General features: G+C 45.0%; 1 protein-coding gene across 1 annotated transcript in view; it reads left to right on the top strand.

Moving 5' to 3' along the window:
- The window catches only part of LOC1271762 (serine/threonine-protein kinase 32A), a 74,729-nt gene that overhangs the window by 34,030 nt on the left and 20,007 nt on the right, over positions 1-20,692 (top strand). Inside the window, exons 4-6 of the mRNA XM_061650888.1 lie at positions 6,074-6,239; positions 7,372-7,442; positions 7,610-7,698. Coding sequence (XP_061506872.1) covers positions 6,074-6,239; positions 7,372-7,442; positions 7,610-7,698 — 326 coding nt within the window. The remainder of the gene's footprint in view (positions 1-6,073; positions 6,240-7,371; positions 7,443-7,609; positions 7,699-20,692) is intronic.

Consider the following 20,692-nt stretch of genomic DNA (forward strand, 5'->3'; position numbering starts at 1 on the left):
CATTGTGCTGGCACTGACAGGGGAACCCATCGGAGTACCAAGCAACTGAAGCTTGTCGATGCGTTTTACCGGTCGATGGCGAGTGTGGCTACCGGGCACATCGCATCCAGTGGAATTTTCTTTAGAGCAATTGCTTGATGCTTCGTTCAGGAACGTTTATTTACATTTACCGTCTGTGATTGAGATTGAGATGATGATCTATCTGAAGCGCACGTCCTTCGTTCTTGCAGTGCCATTTGCTTGAAATAAATTCTACGAAATTTTGTGTGTGTGTGTGTGTGTGTGTGTGTGTGTGTGTGTGTGTGTGTGTGTGTGTGTGTGTGTGTGTGTGTGAAGGCTGCCCGTTTTGACGAATAATTTGAGATGCTGTGTGGTACAATGTCTTGCAGAAGTAATAAATATTCCTACGCGTTCCTAAATAAGCGCCTGAATGTATGCAAGGCTGGTTGTTCTGCTTGCCTACAGGGTTTTCCGGGGGTTCTCATAGTTGTGGGACACTTCCTTGACTCTTTCTGATGGGAAGTGAACTTCATATTGTGGGAATTGGACTCTATGGCATCCTAATTGGACAGGCTCCTTGTAAATTCCTATTGGATTTGTCCAACAAGCGTGCTACGGAGTACAATTCGTATTACAATAAGTTCATTTCACGTAAAAAAGAGTCAACAAAGTGTCCGTCAGCTATGAGAACTCCTGGAAATCCTGTATACATACTTTATATCAAGGTGTTGACAATCCTGCGTTGATCACTTCTATTTTTTGCTTGTAATTTGGCTTAGAAAGGCCTTTAAGATGCTTATCGTGTTCAACAGGCCAATATTTTGAGGAGTATTTTAAACTAATGCCACAGCTATGCCAGCCGCTAAAAAGTATGCATCAATGCCAGTATGCAATCAATTATTTTTACAGGGTCTACCAAGCCATTTTGCCATGTGATTCAATTATGTTATGATGTGAATGTTATGAACTATAATCCAGAGCAAAGATAAGCTTTTATTCTATGTAAAACAACGCAAAATTTGAAACAAAAACACTAAAAGCTCGTAAATTGAAACAAGGGAGTATCACGTCCCAATAGAACTACGTCTCATGTGAGATGAATTGTGCAGCTAACATCGCAAAGTGCGTTGGAAAACCCTATAAAGCCATTATACTTATATTGCAAAGCAATGTTGTGCTGCTTTATACATTCCGGCCGAAGAGCACAGTGCGCCAAGTGTACCTGCTGCCTACTTCGCGCTTGTTTAAGCGCCTAGATGTATGCAGTGCAATATTCGTGCTGCACTCAAACAATCCAGCAGACTGGAAGCTGGACGTGACAGGTACCGTGTCGGGGCACACAATCACGAACTAACCATGAAACCGACGTCCCTCCGGGACACAACCGCCATGCCGGACTTCGGGCAAACCGTTTCCCCTTCAAGTTCGAGCAGTTGTGCCAACTTCCAACGATTCCAACTTAAAGGTGTCGTTGCAGCATTTCTGCATTTTGAGGAAGGTTGTCCGCCTCCCCGTCAGTGCACGCTGCACTCATCAAAAACCACCCAACATGACACGAAACCGGCGCATGGCTCGTAATGAAATTAGGCAAACTAAAGTGTCCTACCAGTTTGGCGTGCATTTGCGTACTCCCAGTTACAAGCAGACGCACATACAGACACTTGTTCGATGGTTTCCACGAGACCTGGCTTGCTTAATGGATGTTGACGGTTTGTGTGTGTGTGTGTGTGAGAGAGAGTGAGTGAATTGAAGTAAGTACGTCAATGGGCTTCACACAGCACCGAGAGAGAAGGAGTGTGTTCGGAGCTTGCGGTTCCGCTGCGTCTACCTCGGAGGGCAACTCTGGCCAGAAACAGATCAACCGTGCCAAGCCAAGGGACGACGGCACCTAAGCAAACCTTTCCATGCGCAAGTGTTTACCCATCAACACCCCGGCCACGGCAGGGCGCCCGGTCGGAAGGGTCGGCCCGAGCAGGCCCGAGAAGCATTATTAGTTGCAAACTTGGGCTGGCCCGCAGCTTTCACCCTCCCCTTGCCGGGAGCAAGTTTGATCAAGTCTAATTGAATTCGCTCATGATTGTTCACCGAATGTGGGCGTCCCACCAGGTCATGTGGGGGGGGAGGGAGGACCGCGACACCAAATGCTTCCAGCGAGCGGTACTGGCCGGGGGACAGGCAATGTGGTTAGCTGCTCGTAACGCCTGGCAGTAAACTGTGGTAGCAAATGGTCTCGAGCACACGGGCAGCGCGCATCGTTTGCACCGAGTTTGCACCTGCACAGCACCTGCACAGTGTTGATTAATTTGTACACAAAGTTTGCCGCTCTAATGTTGACTCCAATGCCTCTATGTAATGTATGATCTTTAGGTTAGACATGTCGAAACATGGTATTACTTCTTAAAAACTCTTTATTATAGAGTTCTATAGAGATTCTAGCAGTAAATGCCTTTCCCGTCACTAGTCAGCTTTTTTAATGTTGAGTTTGACAGTTGGCGGCTGAAATCACGTCAATACTCCATACAAAACCACACACAAAACCAGCCTGCCGCTTTCGGCATAGATTATTTCAACCACAAAGCTATAAGTAGATTCGAGTACCTGCTCGACAAAATGTCAAAACAAGCTCGTATGCCAATTGACATTTTCGAGTTCTAAAATTGGGGTTTTGAGCTTAAACTGGCACTTTAAACTCCCCTTAAACTGTTCCAGTTTAAGGGACTTTTAGAACAAGCCCTTTAAAATCGACTGTGAAGTGTATTTTTCGATGCTTTCTTCTCTATTCTTTGGGAAATAACGTTTCCAATGCTTACTGGTCGTATAGTTTATTTTATACAAAAAACCGTCGAATTTTCACCAAATAACGCCGTACGAAATGTAGCTTCTTTTTTCGCCAAATATTCGAGCAAATTTATCTAAAACGAATTGGACGCCATCATCATCCAATAGAAGAAGGTCATTTGCAGGCACAAACGAAATTTTGATACTTTCTACACGGTTTATCACACACAAATCCACATTTTTGGTATCTCGAGCACCATTCGAGCAGATCATGGTTAAACATTTAGAACAAATGTCACTTGGGATTTTTCATTCATCCCACAGTGCAATAAAGAGATCAGAAATGGTAGACGCGCCATATAGTTTGACAGCTAATTTCTGAGTTAAAAAAAAAAATGCAGGGATTGACAGACGTCTCCCACAATGTTGCCCAGCAGAAGCGATACAAATCAACCTTCTAACTACATACACTTTGGGCTATACACTTTGTAAATTTGTATTCAGTGATTGACAGATCTGCTGGACGACATTGTGAGATACATCTGTCAATCACTGTATACAAATTTCCAAAGTGTATGTAGACCAAGATGTATCTAGGCATGGTGACAAAGGCATGCCAGGCATGAAGTGTTGACATGATTTAAGCCGCCAACTGTCAAACTCCCTATAAAAAAACTGACTAGAATCGTGAAGGGCCCCATTATTCGATTTCAATACTCCATCTGCCAATATTTGGAAGCATAGTTTTGCTAATGATTGAATGTTCAGCAAATCTCAAAGTCGTGCTTTGGAAGATACGTGAAGTTACGAAGTATTCGACTTAAATTGACCAATGCTATCGTTTGGGATCGATTCACTGTCAGATTTTTTTTTATTTTGTGTTTTATTGGAGCTGTTCCTAGATCGGTACGGGTTCGGGATCAATTCCAGGACAGGTATGGGTTGAGTGATAGTTCAATTCCAGAATCGGTTCATAATCAGTGTCTGGATCAGTGTAGGTTCATGACATGTAATCTAAGACTTGTATGTGTTACGTATAAGCTCCAAGAACGACATGGGGTTGAGATCAATTCTAAGGTATGAGTTCAGAACCAGTCTCACTTAATGTGTCTAAATACTAGATACTAAATATCTTCATAATTATAATGCGAGCCCTGTAATAAGGTCAAATGTCAAATCATTTCAAGAAATTACACTGTTGGTCTTAGTTGCGCTAAAGCGATGTCTTTTTGCTCTATCTCTGAGCTGTAGTTTCAGCCTCTCAACGAGTCGAGTGAAGGTGGTTTGTAAGATCATGTAAGGCTTTGAACAGTGAGAGCTGTTGTTAACTCTCGACTGAGCAAAAAAAAATCATTGCAGCGTGGAAATCAAATCCTGACTCTATATTATATGCATTACTGAAAACCATCTACCCAACGACACTTGTCTGCCAGCAAACAGCATTCAGAAACGATCCCCAAACTCAATGGCAATCGAAAGGTGTGGAAGTGTGCGCGCCCTTTGGTTATGCAACTCGCACGGCAAAAGCATGCCCCTTTTTTTTTTTTGCTTCCGCTTCCGCACGTGTGTTGTGGCCCCGTGTGCAAGGGCACACGGTTGAGCACGTGCAAGTGCTTTCTGGAAGTGCTTCTGGAGGGGGAAGATTGCATTTTCCCGTGTTTTCTGTGCTTTTTTTTTGCTTCTCTCGGTTATATCTATCGTTTCGCCGGTGCTAGCAGCATTTTTATTACTATTATTATAAATATCTTTCAGCCAACCCAATGTCACGGTCGCGCAGAGACGTGACATTTTTAATACGACTGCAGCTCCCGAAAGCGACCTTCCCGAGGACGATTCCGATCTGCGAACGGTGGGACGCGCGTCAAGCCCCCGAAAGCAAAAAAGCCGCTAAGCGTGAGAAAACACGGAAAAGTGCTTAGATGCAATGGCTTTGCCAGTTTGAGTATGCACAGCCAGTTTGGTGTGTGTGTGTGTGTGTGTCGCTGTGGCTGTGTACAGTTGTTCCGCTATGTATGCAAACACGCGCTCCCGCTGTGCGCTTTTATTTATAAGCTCTCGTTGTGTCTCACTCTTTTGTTTCCTTTCTTTTCGATTTGCTTTGCCCATTTCTTCAGTCCCTCCCTTGCTTCTATTATCTGACAATCGATCACGGTGCCGTGCAGTGGGCGACCTTTTCCCGCGCACATGCAGCAGCCGGCTAAGAGGCTTCGCGTTTTGCCTTATTTTCTTCCGATTTGCCTCTTCCTCGAAGCACGCTATTTGTTGCCGTCGTCCTGGGGGCCAAGCGAGAGGACGTGATAAAAAAATGCACCCACCACGGTAGATAAACTTGGCACGCAGCTGTCAGCTGGACGGTTTCCGACGACTCCCTCACCCCTCCCACACCGGCACACGGTCGCGATCGAATGATTATTCAATCGGAAAGGATTGATTGAATGTCAAGCAGCGGCAGCGACCGAACTGCTCTGCCTCTCGCTCGCAAATTTCGCATTGATGGCCTGTCCGGCCGTTTGTTATTTGTTGGTGTTTGTGCTGGGTTTTTGACACTCGCTTTGTTTTCTGTTTCAACACAGTCGGGTGCGGAAGCCCTTCCAACTCACTCGTGCCGTGGCATGCTGCTTACCATCTCGTGTCGCCGTGTGAACTTTCGCAATCGGCGCCCGTACCCGACTGACGTCAGCCGGGATGGGCTTTCCAGCTTACTTTTTATTGTTTTTTTTTTACTTTTCCTCTCGCCGCCGGCGAACTTCAGCTGTACTGTTTGTTTATCTAACGCACCCGGCCAAACAATCGACTGCTTTTGTTGCTGTGGAACGATTGCTAGTGCAGCTGGCTCAAACAGTCAAATGAATAAGATGCGGAGCTTGCACAGAATCGGTGCGCGTTCAAATCCAACACAAATCCGGGTTTTGCTGACATTTGGAAAATGACTCAGTGTAATTGTTTTACATCTACGATTTATTGCATACCTTCAGGCGTGCGCGGCAAAAAGCTACCCAAAAGGTATGGCAAATTGCCATCATCTAGGCGCGCTCATAAACAGCGCTCGTTTAATAAAGCCATAAATATTCTCACGCGCCTAGGATGGCAGCTTAGGAGAAAAATAAAATAAAATAAACCAAATAATCTTCTTACAAACTGTGCAACTGTTTTAACTTCTATTGCGACTGTAAGCTTCCCGAAACACATGTACCCATTCACACCACCAACCATTTTTAATTTCTTCTTCCCTTTTTCTCTTTCTCTCTCTCTCTCTCTCTCTCTCTCTCTCTCTCTCTCTTGCGCTTTCAAACAGGTGTGCATCGTGCAGAAGAAGGACAGTGGCAACCTGTTCGCGATGAAGTACGTCAGTCGAAGCGTGTGCATCGGCCGGGGGGCGCTCGGTGGCGTTCTGAAGGAGGTGGAGCTGCTCGCCTCCCTCGAGCATCCCTTTCTCGTGAACCTGTGGTTCTCCTTCCAAGGTAAGCGCGGTACGAAATAGCAGCCGTATCGTACACAGCCAGCTTGCACATCACGTGCCCTGCCAGACACAGTCACTCATTACGAAGGGCCAGCCACACATGTAGGACACCCACACACACACATAAACTCACATACATATATGACACTCCTCCCCACTGTCTGCCACCTTCCTGTTCGCTGGGCAGTAAACCGGAAAAGGATTAACGAAGGCCGTCAAGCGTGTACCGTACCGGCTATGCTTTATAGATTCACTTTATTTGAGTCCCTCTGTTCCGTACCCGTACCAGTTCTGCCCAGCAAGCACACGTCTCACTAGGACTGCCAGGACTGCCCATCACGCAATGCTTTATGGGTCGTCTTGCCGTTTTCGTGTTATTATTATACGCCTCCTTCTTTCACGACACAGCTTTACCCATTTTGGTAGAGCGAATGCTGCTGCAGCTGACAGCACTGTAGGGTTTTCAATTTTATTTGCCATCTGCCTGGACCGGCGGAAAACATCGTTTTAATACGACGGGCGAAGCATCGGGGCCGCGAAAGCATCCAACATTTTTGAAACAGTTTAGTTTTGCCAATGCAGCACCAACTGTAAGCCAGCGACTCTGGGGAGAACATGTTGGCTTAAACGACCACTAAAAGCCCGCTAAACGACCGTTAACTGACCCGTTGCTTGTTTTTTGCGTGTGCTGTTGTTATCTGCTGCACTAAAAAAAAATAATAATACGGTTTACAGCGAAGCGAATGTAAAATTTACAACCCCAAAGCTCGAGCAGTGCTTTACAAATTAATGGCAAACAAAATGCATAAGCCACTGTGCAGTATCAGGCGGTGGTTGGAGGTAAACATCCGCTTTTCTTTTCGCTTTGTGGTGCGCTGCATCACAATCACTTCGTTACCATTTATTACAACGCGAGTGTTTGCTGATGTTTTGCCTGTGCTTTCATGTATCTAATAAATCGCCACAGTTTAGCCAGTGTAGTTGTGTGAAAGCCACCGTGACGGGGCGCTCACATTGGAATGCAAACAGGCAACAAAAACAGCATTAACCAACACTCTTTGCATTCCCACTCTCGCTCTCTCTCTCTCTCTCTCTCTCTCCCTCTTTCTCAATGCCATTCACGTTGCGGACAGACGAGGAAGACCTGTTCATGGTTTGTGATTTGTTGGCCGGCGGTGACTTACGGTATCATTTGCAGCACCAGGTAAGCGGATAACAAAAACACTGCACCGGCACGGTTACAGCCCGTTAAAAATTGCATTTTCGTTTACTGATTCGTTTTTTGTTGTTGTATTTTTTGGTTGTTGTCGTTTTGCATTTTTCATTCCCGCTCATTCTCTCGTTGTGTGGTTGATTCCTTTTTTTTTTTAGGTAGAATTTTCGGAAGCCAGCGTGGGACTGCTGGTGTGCGAGCTTGGGTCGGCGCTGGATTACCTACAGAAGCAGCGCGTTGTGCACAGGTAAGCGGAACCGGTGGGTGGGTGTAAAAAAAATAATCGGGGAAGAAAAAACGTGTAGTGAGCTGAGAAAGTTTCTTCTCGCTCTCTCCATCTCTGTCTCTTACTCCATTGCATTGCATAAGCCGCCGGGTAAGAATGGCGAGAGAAGCGACGCCCAATCTTCAACCGGATCCGAAAATTTAATTAGTTTTCCGTGGTTTTGGATTACACTCCCGTTGTATGTGTGTGTGTGTGTGTGTGCCTTCCCCACACTTTCTCGTGCTCTAATGGCTCGCGGAAGTTTTTCAGCAATCTCATGATAGTAGCGACGCTCACAATGTACCGGAAGCGCTGAGTAAACGTATCTAGTACGTAAATTGTGAGGGTTTTAGTTACATTCATTGTCGTTTGCCGCTGCCCAGGCGCGTCAAAGCGTTCATAGTGGTATAAAAAAAATAAAAGAAAAAAAAAACATACATAAAGCACCATGCAAGGCAATGTACTTTAAAAATGGAACGAATAAGTTTCTGTCCCAAAGAAAGATTTTTAAAGAGCCTGTTGGATTTTGGGTTTATCCATTAATATTTCTAATATGAATTCAAATAAGAAAACACATATGAATTTGAAGGAACTAAACCATAGGATACAGATAAAACAACTTCACTAATTTGGACTGCATGAAATGAACTGCTCGAACTACAAGAATGAACTTTGTAATGAATTATGTGATGAACTATGAGATAAACGAATACACAGTTGCAAACAGACACTTTAGTGAATATATTTCACAGAGCCAATGTGCAATAGAAAAGACTGCAATGCTATAAGATTGCATACTGTTAGGCGGTTTCGGGTGTGTGTGTTTTTTTTTCGCGTCCTTATTAAACGTCCTGCAGTAAGTATGTCAAGCCACATCATCTACTTGTGACGTGTCAAAATAAAAGATCCATTAAAGGTTGAAAAAGTAGTGCACATTGCATACCTTCAGGCGCTCGAAACAAACCATTCACCCAAGGGGTTTGCCGCACCTGCTGTATTGCTGCCGTTTCATTTACTTTTACTTTTCACGACTCCTGTTTGCTTTCTTTCCCTAGCTTTTTTGCGAGCTTAGTTTTTCCCCCCCTACACTGTGTGAAAATTGTTCCACCCTCCACCTTTTCCTTGCGATTCAACCATTACAAAACCCACAGTCGTGGTGTGAAGGGAAGGGTAGAAAAAAGACGCTGTTAAGTGTCACCGAGCAGCGCGGTGCAGCTAATGTACCTGCGAAACACCAGCCGGGTGGGAAACTTGCGCCTGCTGCTGTTGCTTTGCCGGTGAACCGTATTTGAAGGACGCTTTACTCGACCCGGGCTTGCAATAGCGCCTTGCCGCATACGAGCATACGTGTACCTCTGTGTAGTGCCGTGTGCACCTGTGCGTGCTTTCTTACGGTGGGAGCTGGGTGGGAAAAGAAAATGGCTATTAGTTTGAAGCAGCGGCGAAAACAGTCCTCTCCCGTTGTGCGGCGTGAACATGTCGGCACTCGGCTGTGACATATCCTTGTGTGGTTGGTGTAAACACCCACTTAAGAGCATAGCGCACACACACACCCAGACACACAAACACACTTGTACGAGAGCATTTTTCACCGCTCGAACGTCGTGTAAATCACCCGGACGGGGTAGCTTCTTTTTTGTTTTGTTTTGCTGTTGCTTGCTCGAGTGAAACCATTTTAGAACTCAAACAAGCGTACAAACGCTTTTCATGACCACGTCTTTATCCTTTCCAATGCCTCTCCACCTTCAAAGCGGACCGTGGGCGCTCCGTGGGTAATCCTTTCGCGATGGGACGGAACCATCGTCTCGTTGTTGACATATTACATTTTTCACTACAAATTGAATCATATTCACTGGTGCCCCAAACGCTTCTCCCATTCCCATTCTTTCTATTTCGATTACTTCCTCCATAGTTTTTTTTTTACAGAATGCCGCACCGAAACAAAGGTGCAAAGCAGCATAGCGTAACGTCGGAAGGAAAAAGAACGATAATCGACGTGCTGCTGCTGACCGAGAGGGTATTGGGGGTAGAAGAACGGTGTTGGCTTAAATAAAATCCATTTAAACGCCGTCTCCCCCCTCCTTGTCAGGTTATGTTTACCGAGCTCGACTGAATATTTCATTCGCGTGCACACGCTCATGAGCTCAGGCCCATGTTCTTTCCACAACCGGTGCCGCCGTTCCGCTTCACCGAGTGCGCCTGCAAGGTATGCAACGAGCGGCAAATGGCAAACGCGAAAAGCATACCTTTGTGACAGCGCAGCGCTTTCTGTAACGCTCGTGTGGTGACGTTACGGTTACGGGTTTTTTTTCTTTTCTGTGTTTCCTTTCCAACGACGTTGCTCCAAATATTTTGTTTTTGTTTTTTGTATCGTTTAAAACATTTATTTTCTGTATTTGTTCTTTTTTTCTTATTTTATGTTTCAGATATTGGTGCATATGATTTAGCAGCTCAAGTACATGTAGTTACAACTCATGCTATTTCAGTTGAACGCTTCTCGGTGGCAGGCGGGCCTCTCCACCAATGTCAGCTGTCACGTGGCGATGCAGCAATCGTAGCATCCGCTCCCACCGCATACACACGCACAGCATGGAGCGGCCGGTGACAGCAGCAAACGGGTGGGTCGAGCGTTTTGCCCCGACGAGGTACGCATCAAGACGCTGCCACCAAACGCACGGTGGTGACACGAGGGCAAGGCTCCGCGATGACAAGCGCCGGGGAGTGCGCCATTTTGCGATGCCGATGTGAAAGCCGATCCTGCCTGAATGCACGCTGATGTGTGTGTGTGTGTGTGTGTGCCGGACGTACTACACGTAATCAATTGTATGTTTCCGCTCGGCGTCTGCTCGATTGATGGAAGCGTTCGATCAGTGTGCGAACAGCCGTCCGCGTCTCTGTGCGTCGCTGTGTGCGTACGGTACATAGAAAAGTTCTTTTTTTTCATGTTCGTTGGCTGGGGGAAGGGATTTATGGTCGGAGGATAGGGTGATGGCAAGCAGTAATCGCATTGTCGATTGCTCATAACTGCGGCATTACGTGCGCCCGGCATGTTAACACTGCGAAGAAGGTCGTCCAGTGGAAAGGGGCAACCAGAGCTTGAGTGTTACAACCAGGATGTAATAGGGGAGGGGGCGGGGTGAACGGGGCGGGTGGTGAAGTCACCACAATACACGGCAGCCCTCAACTGTACGCCTTGGCGGACGCAGCGGGAAGTCTCTCGTGACGCTCGAGTAGGCTTAATCCGGCATCGTCCACCCTTTTGTGTGGGTAGATTGTGTGCTTGTGCTAGTGTGTGTGTGTGTGTGTGTGTGTGAGCACCTCTTAAAGCTTTACCTGATTGTGTTCCCGTTTTTTTTTTCTCTATTATTATTATCTGCAATCCCCTTTTCTCCTTCGATGTCGCTCCGGAAGGTGTTGCTGCTTTTGCTGCTGTGTGTACCGCTGCGCCTCCTGCAACACCTCCTTCACTCCGCGCCGGTCCGCTGCCATGCTGAGCTCCATGCTCCAAAAGGGGGGGTGCGGGGGGGAGGGTTTAGGTTTGAATGGTTGACGACAAGGTTACATGCGGGGATGGGGGGAGCGACCGCATTCGCAGTGTTTGAGAAATTGGACCAACGCATGCCTTTGTCATGTCGGTCACATTTCACGCGCTCGCTTCACGTTTGCTCATCACACGCTGTACTCCGAACCCGTGCCTACCGTTTTGTCCCCTTTCGTGTCCCTCACATTTATACACCTTCACCGCACCACCAACACCGTTAACGAAGCCTTCAGGCAAATCCAAACTCCCCACCGGATCGTTCAAGAAGCTAGCCACCTCGTCCCTGCTCGAGTGGGTCTTCTTTCATGTGTGTGTGTGTGTGTGTGTGTGTCAATATATCCATCACAAATCCAACCCAACGGGGCGGGATGGCGCAAGCATAATAGCATCAGCCGAGGGACGAAACCGGAAGAAACACTACACAATATGGGTAGCCGGCTCACCGTAATTGATTCCTCCCACCCCTCCCCGGGTACCTTCCCCCTCTCCCTCCCCCTCCCCCGCACTTACACCGAAGCGGACCACATTTATTTACACGCGCGCGCGTGTGTGTGTGTGTGTGTGTGTGTGTGTGTGTGTGTGTGTGGAGGTAAGTGAGTTTTGTGCTGTTTGCTGTGGCGCTTTAATGAGTATCATTCGTCAGGATCGGTCTTGTCTGGTGGTTCCGCTTTTTTTTCCTCTCTCTTTCTCTCTCTCTCTCTCTCTCTCTCTCTCTCTCTCTCTCTCTCTGTGGCTCTAATTCTGGTTGACTTTGGTAACCACTCAGGCCCCCCCCCCCGAAAGAGGGTATGAAACACTCCTGACGAGACGCGATGTCACCAAGGCACACACTCACACACACACACATAGACAAATTATGCCATAAATAGCGTCACGTCCCCATGGTCGGTTTGCGTGCGACATTGCTTGAAGCTCCTGCACTAGTGTGTGTGTGTGTTTTCTTTTCTTTTTTTCAAGAAGGAGGAAACTTCGAAAGACTCCCGTTGTCGCACGGGTGTTGCCATAGGATTCTTACCCCGTAAACGCCCTCCTTGGGCCATCTACCCTTCGGTAGGCTTCTTGGGGAAGGGCTTTGCATTAGCATTACATCTCGCTATTGCAACATGGACCACAGTCGCGAGACAGAACGACAATCCTGGAGACACACACATCACACAAAAAAGCGCAAAAAGTACGCGTTCACTTGAGTAACAGGCTCACTTCAATGCGTGCACAGATACACTAAATGCTTTCACAATACGCACAACACTTTTTTTAACGCACGCCCAAGTCGATGATCCTCTTTCCATGAGGTCCTGCAGCTTCAGTACAGTATCGATCGCTTGCCATTTGCTATTTGCTTCCCACGTTTCAGCATTCTTCCACATCAACTCGATCAGGTTTGCTCCATTGATTGTTGTTCCGCACTTTACGGTGATTTCATGACCTTGCTCAGCAAAACGAGGACAATGAAAAGGCACATGTTCTGCTGGCTCCACGTTGCTCACACGCGCTGGGCAGTCTGGGAAGCTCACGTGACACGGTACTTGGGAAGATAACTACGGAAACACCCATGGCCGGAGAGGAACTGAGTGATGTAGAAGTTGACTTCGCCGTGTTTTCTACTCGTCCATGCAGCGATGTTCGGGATCGGTGCATGTGTCGTACGCCCCTTTGCAGTACAATCCCATTCAGACTGCCACTTTCTCATAGAGCGCTCCGTTGCTGAGGATCTGGATAATCCCGCGTTGGGAACTCCGGAGAAACTGCAACACTACCACGTGGGATATTGTGTAAATAGGCACAAACAACTCTCATAGCTAGCAATGCACACTGTTCACCAACTGTCGGGTTTCCTTTAGCACCAGCACATGTGCCTAGATCGCAGCGTTATAACGCATCTGTGAGATGGCCACGTATTCCCAATATTCGGCCTTTATTTGCATCAACGAGTTTACGGCCTTATCGACGTTGTTACAGGCGTACTCGACATGCTTCCGGAAACTTAAGCGGTCATCGATGATCACACCAAGATATTTTGACAAGAGATGACGTATCGACTCAACACGTTCATCGCCGACCTGGATACTACCTGACTGCACTGTTTTGTGGTTACTTCTGATGAGGAATTCCGTCTGTTTATGGGCGTTTTCTAACCTCATTGGATGCATCTACGACTCGAATCTACTAACCGAGTCGGATGTGAGAAGTTCAATCTCTTCTATATTGACTCACTCAAGCCTAGTGAGAGCAATATCATCAGCAAAACCTATCACTTCAGCTGCTGAAGGAAGCTCTAGGGTTAAAACTCCTTTGTGCCTAACATTCCAGAGAGTTGGACTCAAAATCGAACCCATTCCATTATTTCCTGATCCGTGTCGTATAAAAGCGCACGGTGTATGTGTGTGTGTGTTTGTTTTTAAGTCAACAATGTTTACACAAGGTATTCGAACAGATTTATGACAACTGCTGTTTGACAATACAAACACACTGCAAAAACCTTGTAATTTGATTGTTTTTTGTAACCTTATTTGTTTTGTAAAAACCTTGAATTCTAAAGCTACTGCCTTCACCTAAAAACATATGCCACCGGTTTTTCATCTCCATTAAAACTTGCAAAATGAACAATAATAATTGTTAAATTTTATATTATGTTAACTACACTTCTAGTTATGTCACTTAATTCGATTTGTTTTTAAGTACACAATTTGATGTCCAATTTGTAGTGATCCATGTGGACAATCATAATGTAAATCACAGCAGCTTCTGTTGGGCTTTCCAATGCCGGAGGCCACGCTTTCCCTACTGCTTTTCAAAACTGTTCACTGTTTCCGAGACGCCAAAACGACCAATGTAAGCAAGGAATAACTTGCTACTTGTGATTTTCCTACCTATCACTCGATCGTTGTAAATGAGTGCCATTCTTGGAGGAATATTTTTTAAATCATAATTTACCACAATTATTATCTACTCCATCTACCGTTTTCACCCGACGATACTAATACCATAACGGAATGAAATGAACGTACGTGAACGTACTAGTTCTTTCATTAAGATGTGCGATTCATTCGTTCATTTCAGTTAAAGAAAATATGGTAAATTGTTTCATTTTGCAAGAAGAACATATTTAAAGTATTACATCTTGAAAATTATTAGGCAGACCAGGATGATCTTTATTACGATTGGTAGGACGCTCTTTTCATGAACGTTCTGGTAATACGGTTCTCGTTCATATTTGTAAGGGGGAAAAGAACGACGTAAGACCTAGGCGTACTAAGACGTTCTTTATTTCGACGGATAGGACGTTATTTTCATGGCCAACTCATTTCATTTTGATGTATAAAGCATCGATGTACGTTGATTAGATGAACGTAGATCGCTCGTTCTTGAGGATTAATTGAATGACTCGTACACTTCTGGTTCTTGGGGCACATCTCTAATCGCGCCCAGCTCGGTGTATTCCACTCGCTACCCCGTTGTTTGCAAATCCCTCCCCCAGAAAACCCAGCGTACGTAAAATCTTCTTCAGGTCCTGCTTTCAAATCCTGCGGTACCTGAGGCGCTGGGACGACGCATTGTTCCCAACGTTGGAAGTTCGATTGTTTATCGCCATCGTTTGACGAATCGTTCGAACCACTTCATCAATCACAGGTTTGAGGAACGAGAGAACGCCGGTGCGACGGTTTCATGATTGAATTTCAACCATCGCACAAACACATTTGCATCCCAACACGACTGAAAAGGGGTGATGGTTGTGGTGGGTGATAAAGTATGTGCTGATGTTGATTCCATTCGGCAACCGAAACCTTGCCGGAGGGTTCACACACTTGAACCCCGGCGTACTGTTTGTCTTTAAAATCACACACACACACACACACACACACACACACACACACACACACACACACACACACACACACACACACACACACACACACACACACACACACACACACACACACTCTCTAATCACACTTTTGCCCCTCTCAAGCTGAACTTTTTAGATTTGCAAGGAAGAGCAAAAACAATCGACAGCGACAAAGGTGTGTTTGTACGTTTTTAAGCTGTTGTGGTATTTTTCCTTTTTTTTAAGCATCACCGCACTTGGTAGCTACAGCGGGACTGACACGAAGCAGCGCCAAAGGCCAAAGCCAAAGCCAACCCAGACACGAGCTCGCTTCGTAGCTTTACAATCAATAAACGCGCTCCTCATCCGTATCATTATCACATGCTGATGGCGATAATGCCGCACCGTGATCATCAACCTCTCCACACCCCTCCCCCCAACAGTGGCGCCTAGAGCGTTCTACACCAACAAAAAAAAAAACTCCCTCTTTTTAACCGGGCGGGAGAATGATTTAATCAGATTTACATATAAATTCAATGCCGCGCCCGGACCTGTCGCGCACACACACACACAGACTGGTGGAAATGGGTACAATCCCATCGTTTGCTGGGGAAAACTTTTCTCATCACATCACCCTTTTGGGCGTTTCGTGCGTCTGCTCCCGTCCTTTCCCCTTTCATTCCAGCTCATCCGTATCGGGCGGGTATCACATGTAAGGAGGGCGTTGCCGGAACGGCAGCCAGCCGTCCCGACCGGGCGCTACTCATAATTATCATTATTTATGTAGCACTCATTCACTCCCGGGGAGAAGGAGGAGGAATGCTTTTATCGCAAAAGGGAACGCGGAACGATCACCATTGTTCGGTTGTCTGGGGAGGAAAAACTGGGGAAACCCACCGACAGCCCCACATTGCGTTTCAAGGGAGGTGTTGGGAAAATAATTAAGGATGCGTGGACGACGCATCAACCTTTCACTGCAACCGAACGGGCCCGGCACAGGCGTACCCACGTTCCCGCAAAAAGCTCCAGGGGCATTTCAGATAGCCGGGAGCTTGCCGGAAGCTGCCAAAGATGTCGCTCGCTGAAGGCGAGAGACGCGTCTGAAATCACTTCCACCAGCCGGATGGTTGGTGGAATTTTCCACCCACTGCTGATGGAAGCCGTGCTGCGGCGGCCGCTTGATGGGAATGTCCGCAGCAGACTCTGGCAGATGACAGTTTGCTGTCCCGGGTTTTAGCTTTTTTTTTTAAATTCTCCCTTTCCCGCTTCATAACTGGGAAACAGTGCAAGCTAAGAAATAGAGACATTGCAACGGAGTAGACGCGGGGGAAAGAAAAAACTTCGTCTCGTTTTAGTTCGCTCAATCGCACGGAGTGCAATCCTGGTAGCTTGTTCGTTCGGTTTGGATCCGTTCGTGTCAGGAGTTTGCAGAGCTGCTAGTACAGTTTTGCTCCCAACCCCATGAAAACATTTCCTATGCCATGCACACTTAAACAGGTCTAAAGAATGCTTTATTATGAGTGCAGTAAGCCACTCAGTTTTAACATGTCTTTTGAAGAGGCTTAACAGTCTTTAAAGTAATTAACCTTTTAAAACGTTCGAAAGACGTGCAAAACACTGTCTGTTAACACTAAAATTGGAATTTTGATGGCTAAGTTGCTTTTCGTTTGCTATTATGCATTTAATTTTCTTTTCCTTTTGCATGCTGTGGGCTTCATCTGCTGCATAGATTATTTGATACGATTCTGAATGAAATTTTGAAAATTCAAAAGAAATGATTATTTCAAACGAATCATGTTGCTATTAACTGTCACTGTATCCAATCAGTCGAATTTGTTCAAAGAACTGTCAAATTCAGAATTCCACGTTTGTCTAAATATACCGTATTGCAGGTTCCGCGTATCTCGGAGACTACCTGTACGTGGAGGCACTTAAAAGTCTAGTAAGTCTGCACAGGTGCTCGTTAAAGCTATGTGCTATTTAAAAATATCTTAGCAATGCCTCACAGATTGCATTACAAATGGTCCGAACGTGTGATCAGGAAACTCCTTTCGATTTCAGGCAAATGACAGCCAATGGAATTGATATGATTGTTGATATAATTTTTGATTTGTGTGGTAGTCAATTTGTGTAAGCCATGCTGATATTTTGATAAACAAATTCAAAGTTTACATGACAAACAGGGAAAAAGGCGTTGTTGTAAATTGTAGGCTTTTTAAAACAAATCTGTATTTTGAAAATAACGTATTTGTAAACTAAAAAGATGTTCATTATTATGAATTCATTTACATTGCTGCAATTTGCCGTCTCATGAACATATCTATGGCAATAAGCTGTAATTTTGATCGGTTATTTGCGCTTCACATTTTGAGGGTCATTGTTTTGTTTTCAGTAGCAACCTTAACATAGTAATGTAGAAGGGCCCTCTCAGTTTCAAGAACGTTTTATTACAGTCTTATTAGGTCATGCAAGACATTCAAATGAAAAAGGATGACTTAATGAAATATCGTTCAAACTATGGTAAGATTTAAAATGGTCCTTGCGACTGTAGCTTTATAGACGACCTCATTCCATTCAGCTCTTTTACACAGTTCTCAGCTGAATCAGCTGCTGAATCAATAACACTCAAATTCAACAACAGAATCAACTCTGGAAAATGTTGGAAATATTTGAGACCTGTATAAGATTTTTCATCTTTTCAAGAGACTGATAAATCAAAGATGATTCATGCCAACCAGAGCACCATCGCACGATAGTGTAAGGGCGGACACTAGGCTTAACAAATTATATCGTAGTATTTAAAAATCAAGCGGATCTACAGAAATTATGATAGTTTCTTGGCATAAATCCAAAATTTCACTCATTCTCTTCGATTAATTTAAGAGTTATGACGGGATGAACTAGAAAAATGTGCCAAGGTTTGATTGCAAAGAAAATAATACGGAGTGTTTTTGCTTTCATTTTAATTACATCAAAACAAGCACCATATTAGAAAAAAAAAAGATTTTTTCTCTTTTTCAATGTAGTGTTGTTGAAAGTTTTGATTTATTAGTTATAACACGATTTTTTTGTAAAAATAACGGAATTTAATAGTTTATTGACCTCGCAATATTTTTCCTATAATCTTCTGCACTTGAAACTTAACACGTTTTTGAACCAATATGTTGTTAGCATTGGGGCCCTTCACGATTCTAGTCAGCTTTTTTGTATGCAGTTTGACAGTTGGAGGCTGAAATTGTGTAAACGCTCCATACAAAACCACACATAAAACTAACCTGCTATTTTCAGTCTAGATTATTCTAGCCTCAAAGCTAGAATTAGATTCGAGTACCTGCTCGAAAAATGGCAAATAAGCTGGTGTTTACATTTTTCCCAAGGTGCATTAAAGAGATCTGGTGATGGAATCCAGAATCAAAGTGTGTGTAGTCCAGGTCGTCTCATAGCATGTTATTTTTATAATCAAATTTGAATACCACTTTTTGTCACGTTGGATGAAAACTTTTGTTCAAACAAGCTTTCTTTACGCTTTAAGGCTTTACGAACACACAAAACACTCTCAAAATCTTCATTCAGAAACAGAAGCGATAAAAATCAGCCTTCAAAATTCATCCATACCTTGAGATAAGCACACCTGTATATTATACCCACTTAGATAGCTGCTTGAAAACTGCTATACAACGCAAACAGCTGACAGGCTGAAATTTCAGAACACGAACTTAAAACGGAAAGGGTCCCATTTCTGGAAAATTTCCGCTGTGCCTAGCTGCCCCTTTTCAAGTTATAAGCATTAAATAAGAACAGTTCTTCCTCGGTTTTCACTCTTTTGATTGCATTGTGTGTGTGTGTGTGTGAGAGAGAGAGAGAAAGAGAAAAAGAGAGAGAGAGAGAGAGATAGAAAGAGAGAGAGAGAGAGAGAGAGAGAGAGAGAGAGAAAGAGAAAGAGAGAGTAGAATTGAGTTGATGAACTTGAATCTTACAGCGAATGTCATTAAAATGCTCCTATTTGCGGGACATTTCAGTGTTAAATACCATTGCATAATTTACTACACTTGGTACAGCGGCCCCCATCTCATCAAATCAGTTGCCTACCGCACTGAAAGAGACCACCGTGACGAGGAATCAAATATCAACCAATCAGCAACTGCTAATTGTTCATTCCATTTGCTTCAGTTCATGCAAGATGTACTGAATCAGACTGTTTACACTGAATCGCTCAGTTCGAATGATGAAAACTATGAATGAACTAAAAGTACCTAAAAGGCACACAAATCTCCCAATAAAACAATCACAACTCGCTTAGATTGCATAATGAATCACCAACGATTGATCAGCCGTATAAAACTCGAATCTGCGTAAATGTTATCATTAGCAATGGCTCATCACTCACTCATGATTCACCTTGCTTGTGTTTCATATGTGTGTGGTTCATTTAGTTCATTTGCAGAACGTCATGTCTGATTCGTGGGTGAATCATTAATGGAAAACAACTCGACGAATCAATGAACCGTTTTATCGTTTTCGAAGTTTTCTTCTCTGCAGTATGAAACGTTAGTTGATTGAACACTTTTATGCGATTCTCTGATGAAAGCTCAGTTAACATTGCACAAGGATTCGCTGACTGTCCATCACGATTCCTCAAATTTTTGAATATGAATGTGAAATTTTCAAGACATGCCAAGCTTCACCTCATGCCTCTTTGTCCGAGTTCTCAATTCTTTGTGTGATTCTCGATCGATAAAGCATTCACAAGCATCAACCACAGCAGGCTAGGGCCAGGTAAGTGAATCCAGTGCTACCATTACCATCGAGCACTTGTAACAGCACTGTTACATCCATGGCCCGTTCTTTCGGCACACCGACCCTTTGCTTTGGCTGCTTTGGTTTTCATGTTTTGTTAGTCTCTCCTTTGCTGCAAACAAAAACCGTGCCTACACGAGACACGTGCCGGATGGTGCGGCTATCTATTGCAGCGCCGTTGTGATACCGGTGCCTTCACGTGCACTGCCACGCACGAGCAGCCGCCTCGTTTGCCGAAATTCAATCATCCAATTAGCACGTAATTTTCCTTTAATTACAAAGGCACACCTTCACACACACACACACATACAGTCAAATGAGTGTGTTCAGCTTCAACCAATCTGCAGATCCGTCCTCCCTCTTTCCAGTACACACACACACACAACGGCCCATAATTAGGGGTATCCACCGGGCGGTAGCAGGGTGGCGGGCTAAAATTAAAACACCAAACATCGTTCGCCGCTAAAGCGCACCAAGCCACCAAGGCGAGTCAACATCAGTCTTGTGTATGTGTCGCAAGCCTTAAAGCATGCAATGCTTCAACGAGCGCCTCGCTTCATGCCCCGTTTGCAACCCGCAATCACATCTCTTCCGTGTTGTTTCTTCTTCTTTTTTTTTGTCGCGTCCCATCGGGGTTTGGGAAAAATGCCAATTAAAAAACTTTTTCCACCAGCCCCGCTCCGTGGATCCTGGATGGCGGAAGGCGCACTTTTTCGTTTGTGCTGCTGCCGGTGGGATCGTTAAACGTGCCGGCAAGCAGTCAGTCCGGACCGGTTGGGCGCTGGGAAATACATAATTCACGGCGAACCAGC

This window comes from Anopheles gambiae, chromosome X (assembly GCF_943734735.2).
Source record: "Anopheles gambiae chromosome X, idAnoGambNW_F1_1, whole genome shotgun sequence".
In the NCBI taxonomy this organism is placed as follows: domain Eukaryota; kingdom Metazoa; phylum Arthropoda; class Insecta; order Diptera; family Culicidae; genus Anopheles; species Anopheles gambiae.